The 4,911-nt window shown below is 40.3% G+C and overlaps 1 protein-coding gene across 2 annotated transcripts in view; it reads right to left on the reverse strand.

Moving 5' to 3' along the window:
* LOC106535774 (receptor-type tyrosine-protein phosphatase S) overlaps positions 1-4,911 on the reverse strand; it is a gene marked incomplete at its 5' end in the record, with an annotated part of 37,003 nt that overhangs the window by 27,569 nt on the left and 4,523 nt on the right. For both annotated transcript variants that reach the window (XM_014032853.1, XM_014032854.1), the window contains 3 exon segments: positions 225-426; positions 1,551-1,930; positions 4,572-4,841. In XM_014032853.1, the coding sequence (XP_013888307.1) occupies positions 225-426; positions 1,551-1,930; positions 4,572-4,841 (852 nt within the window).

The following is a 4,911-nucleotide window of genomic DNA, read 5'->3' on the forward strand; positions in this document are numbered from 1 at the left end:
AAGTAATATTTTTAGAGAAGACTTTAACTTTTACCAAAGTATTTTTATGATAAGATACTTGTTATTTTACTCATGTATTACTTTGAGGTACTTTATACAACACTGCCCCATTGTGGGTCCCGACCCCAACTTTGGGAACCACTGCATTAGAACAACCCTGAGTTACAGTCGTAGAATTTAAATTTAAACAATTTAAATTTAATTGGTGATGCGCTTTCACTCACCTCCATGCAAAACTTTGACATGAACAGGGTCTGAGAAGGGGCCGTCCCCTACAGAAGTGAAGGCCAGGACCTGGATGGTGTAGGTCTCCAAGGTTCTGAGGTTCTGGATGGTGGTMAGCAAACTGTCCTGGACATTATGGATCTGCCACTCGTTGATAGGCCTGGATGGATCCATGGTGTAGTACACGCGATAACCCTTCACCTACAGAGAGTTAAAAAAAAATTGAGTTTTCTGTCCCGGTGCCTTATCTGGGACAGAATCTCATTTAGTTTTCTACGTAATGCCACAGTCACGCAGTAATCCATAATACCATGTTTTAACACAGCTACAGTTTAACACAGGTCATCATCTAGTAAGTTGATTCATTCCATTTGTTTGATTTACTGCAAGCTCTTTCATGTATCAGATACAAATATTCTGAATTAGACAAGCTCAAAAGAAGACATATTCCCCACACCTCTCCCCCACAGTAGATTGTAGAACCACAGATAGGCCAGAGTTTATGTAATCCCTCTGCCACGCCAACGCCCTGACCCTACAGCTCTCCGCACCTCCCCTGCTATTACTCTTTAATATCTCTAATCCCCATATGTGCTGAATTCACTCTTGTTCTTTTGTGAGCCCACTGTTCAGTTAAGGTAGGCTTAAAAAAAGAAAAAAAAAAGAAAAGAAAACGGGCCACATGAGAGAACGTTCCCAACTTAGAGTGGACAGTCCAATTACCCTTTCTTTATCTTTTTGTCTTTAGAGGCTGGGGGAAAAAAAAGATAGGACAAGTCAACCAGGACAGAAATCTCTGGCAGAAAACAATCCTCGCAAAGCCCATGAACCTGCACAGTGGAGCCAAGCTCCAGATGATAAACTTTGATGGGTCTCTATTGTTTTAGGTGAATGTGGTCACAAACTGTGGCGTTAAAAAAAAAATCTATTTCCCAGGATGGGCCACGCCCCTCACTTGTTGACACCAGCTCCCCGAATCCCTGAAGAGGATGGAGCGACTACAGAAACTGGATATATTGGTGTCATTTTATGTTTCTGATTGATTTCATATATATATTCTCACAACGTTACTATGGCGACAGACATTACTAAAAAGCTGAAAGGCTTATGCTCGGGGATAACAGACGGTGTAAAATAAGACTTGGCTGGTCAGTGAATTATGTTGGCTTTAACAGTTTTGTGTTACAGTTTGAATAAGACAAGCTTTGGTGCAGAGATTTACTGCTCTTTGATTTTTTTTTTCTAAGCGACAGCAGAAGAATAACAACAACARAATGAATTTTATCCTAAAAAAGGGATAAAAAAAGGATCAGTCCTTCACCCACCTGTCCATTGGGTTCTTCTGGCTCCTCCCAGCGAACCATCACGTTGTTCTCAGCGATAACGTGGGCAAGGACGTTTCTGGGAGGACTGGCAGGGGCTTGCTCTCCGGTGCGAGCCTCCACACGGGTGGAGGGGGGTCCCTGACCGATGCTGTTGAAGGCCGACACTCGGATTTCGTACTCGGTGTTGGGGTAGAGACCACCAATGCTGTAGCGGGTGGTGGTGATGCTGTCCACCGTCTCGTACTTGCTGTCCGGCCCCTTGGCTCGATACTGGATGATGTAGTAGGAGACGGGGTCGGGGTTGCCCGAGTCCCAGGTGATGGTGATGCTGGTGGCTGTGGTCTCTGTGACAATGGGTGTCCCAGGAGGCTTTGGTAACGCTGTAGATCACAAAGACAGCAGATGAACAGGATTAGACTGATTATGAACTATTCAGCTGGTTTTACCCATTTTTCAAATATATTTTTATCATATCTGTCTCACTCTTTTGGACATGCTTGTAGATTTTGTTGCTGATATTTTCTTGTTTTCAGATTTGCTGATAGTTTTGTAGTCTGAACTTATGGCATTTTTATTGCTCGAAGGCAAAAGAGTGGAGTGTTGTAGTGAATTTAGATGGAGATTTTTAAACTCAAAAACTTTATCAAAGTAACTCTTCCACTATGTTAGACACCATTAGAAGACACCATATTGGCCCAGTCCCAATGCTCAGTGCGCATCCTACGCCCCTCTGTGAAGTGTGGATTCAGTCGAAGTGCACATAAGTGTTCGAGTGCGCAGTAGGGTTGGGCATAATCATATCGTGTGCAATTAGTCCTCAGAAAAACATTAATTGATTATTTTTTGGCACTTGACGATTAATACGATTAATGGCACCAGGCAGAGTCCGCTCGGTGACCCTCTGCTTCAAATATGACGAACATTTAAAAAAATGTTCTGTAATTTATTTATCTATCAACACAATTTAAAATTTGAAGTATAACCTGAAGTTTGTAATTTTGACACAATTTGGAACAGATTTTTATGAAGAGCAAATCTTTCCACTAAATTGGTCATGTGACTGGGACACAAGGGTGTCCAGGGACTCCAGGGGATTAATCGTTAAATTAATTGTTATTGGCTAAATACCACAATTAATCGTGATAAATTTTTTGCCAATATCACCCAACCCTAGTGTGCAGGTTACAAGCATGCAAAACAACTGAGAATTGGGACAGTATGGATTACGTCATCAAACGCCGGTAGCTACCAGTCGCTGTTAGGCCAAATTTCATATATGTAAAAGCAAATGTTTAAAGAATGAAACAAATTTTATCTCCTTCATGATTGAGTTTACACAATATATGCAATCTATTCACTTCTCTACTAATCAGAAGGCAAAAAATATTACAATGTCTTGGTCACTTTTTGGAATTCCTGATTTAACTTTGGCGTGATTGGTTCTTTTTTGTGGTGTAATCATTTTATTTAATGTTTATTATTATTATTATTATTATTATTATTATTATTTTTTTTTTTTTTATTATTATTATTATTATTATTATTATTATTATTATTATTATTACATATATTTATACATATTTTTTCCTCTTTTTTCATTCGTAGTTCTTCATTCTCCCTGGCAGCATTGCTATTTTTTGTACCATGTTCGAATGTTCGAATAAAGGTTTTTTAAAACAAAAAACTATGAGAGTGTTAAGAACGAGTTTACTCAGTATTTAGTTATTGTTCCATTAAAAAATGCTGTCACTAGTGTAATCTGTTAAGGTGGGCTGAGTGTTCAGGCCTGTGGAGCCGACCAATTAAATCAAACTGGTTGTTTCTTTTTTTTATAAAGGGCAGTTCATTTTCCCAAGATAAAATTACAATTTAGAAAAAAAAGCACTGAAAATGCATATCTTTTAAGCTTAAAATAGACATATGCTTTGAAATCCATTTTTTTCACATTTAAATAATTCAGTTGGGATCTATATAAAGTGGAACTGCAATGCTTTGGTCTGAATTCCTCTTTATTTTATCTTTTCCAGCTTCTACGGTATTTCACACATTTTCTGAGGTTTGTCTCAAAGCAACGTTTTGAGTCTGTTTCTTTAAATCCAAGTGAGGCACTTCACACCTCGACCCCCTCCAGCTTCCAGAGAGGTCCATTCTGGTTTGATTGAAAGGTTTACGACTATCTTGTGGCGCAGAAACGTTTCATTTACAAATTAATTAAATGTCAACATGTGAAGACTTGTCTATCAAGTCTTATGTTAGAGTCTGACTCAAAGCCAAAGGAGAATGAAGACAGCCAAACTGTAAATGGTAAATCCAGACCGTATTTGGCAGTTCTGTCTCAAAAACTTTGACATAATAGTTCCGAAAAAGTCATAGAAAATAGAGAAAACTGAACGGGTTGAAAAATGTGACCCAAACTGAATATAATGATATCTTTTCTGCACTCCTAGAGACTCCAAGTACACAAGAAAATGTATTTAACTACTAAAACAGTGAATTTTACACGACATGTCTCCTTTAATGTTAAAATCTTGTAAACTAGTCTTTAAGTCTCCACTAGTGTGTCTTTCAGAGTGGCTGATCTACATCTTTTCCTGAACAGCATAAATCAGGGGGGTCAAATTCATTTTCACTGAGTTGTGGTAAGTTTTGAATTCTGAACTCTCTCACTTTCTGACAAGAAATTCTCATGTTAACAGACYTGCATTATGGGACATGTAGTTTATGGTCAATGCTGACTTTAACACAGCTTATTTTGAGAAGTTATTACAAAGCTAGGGGGCCACAATTCAAAGCCAACAGCTCAGGGACAGGGAAAATATTGTTATCCTTCGTCTTTTCAATTTGTTTATTTTTTGCAAAGAATCATAAATTTAAAGTTTACCATTGACATAAAAAAGTTTTTGGCAGGGCGGACGGAAGTCACCAGCGGGCCGCATTTGGCCTGCGGGCCTTATGTTTAACACGTGGAGCATAAATGAGGAAACGTAATCAAGGGWGTCCAAAGATCTGCGGGGCTCTTACTCTTGACCAAGACCTGAGCAGAGGCCTCAATGATCCCCAGGCTGCTCATGGCCACGCAGGTGTAGTTGGCCGATTCGCGGACCCCGTTCAGCTCCAGCACATTCCTCCCGATGGGCATTTCGTCCTCCGGGGTCAGGTCCTCGTTGCCCAGCATCCACTTGACGTAAGGCATGGGCGAGCCCACAGCCACGCAGGTGATGTTGACGCTCCCCCCAGGCATGATCTCATGACTGGAGGGTAAGATAGAGAAACGAGGGGGCACACGGCGTACTGGGAAAAAGGAAGGAAGAGAGTCGGGTGGGGTAAGAAGGAAAGGGGGGGAGGAGTGGAGGGGAAGGGG

The sequence above is a fragment of the Austrofundulus limnaeus genome, unplaced genomic scaffold (assembly GCF_001266775.1).
Source record: "Austrofundulus limnaeus strain Quisiro unplaced genomic scaffold, Austrofundulus_limnaeus-1.0 Scaffold1558, whole genome shotgun sequence".
NCBI classification, from domain to species: Eukaryota; Metazoa; Chordata; class Actinopteri; order Cyprinodontiformes; family Rivulidae; genus Austrofundulus; species Austrofundulus limnaeus.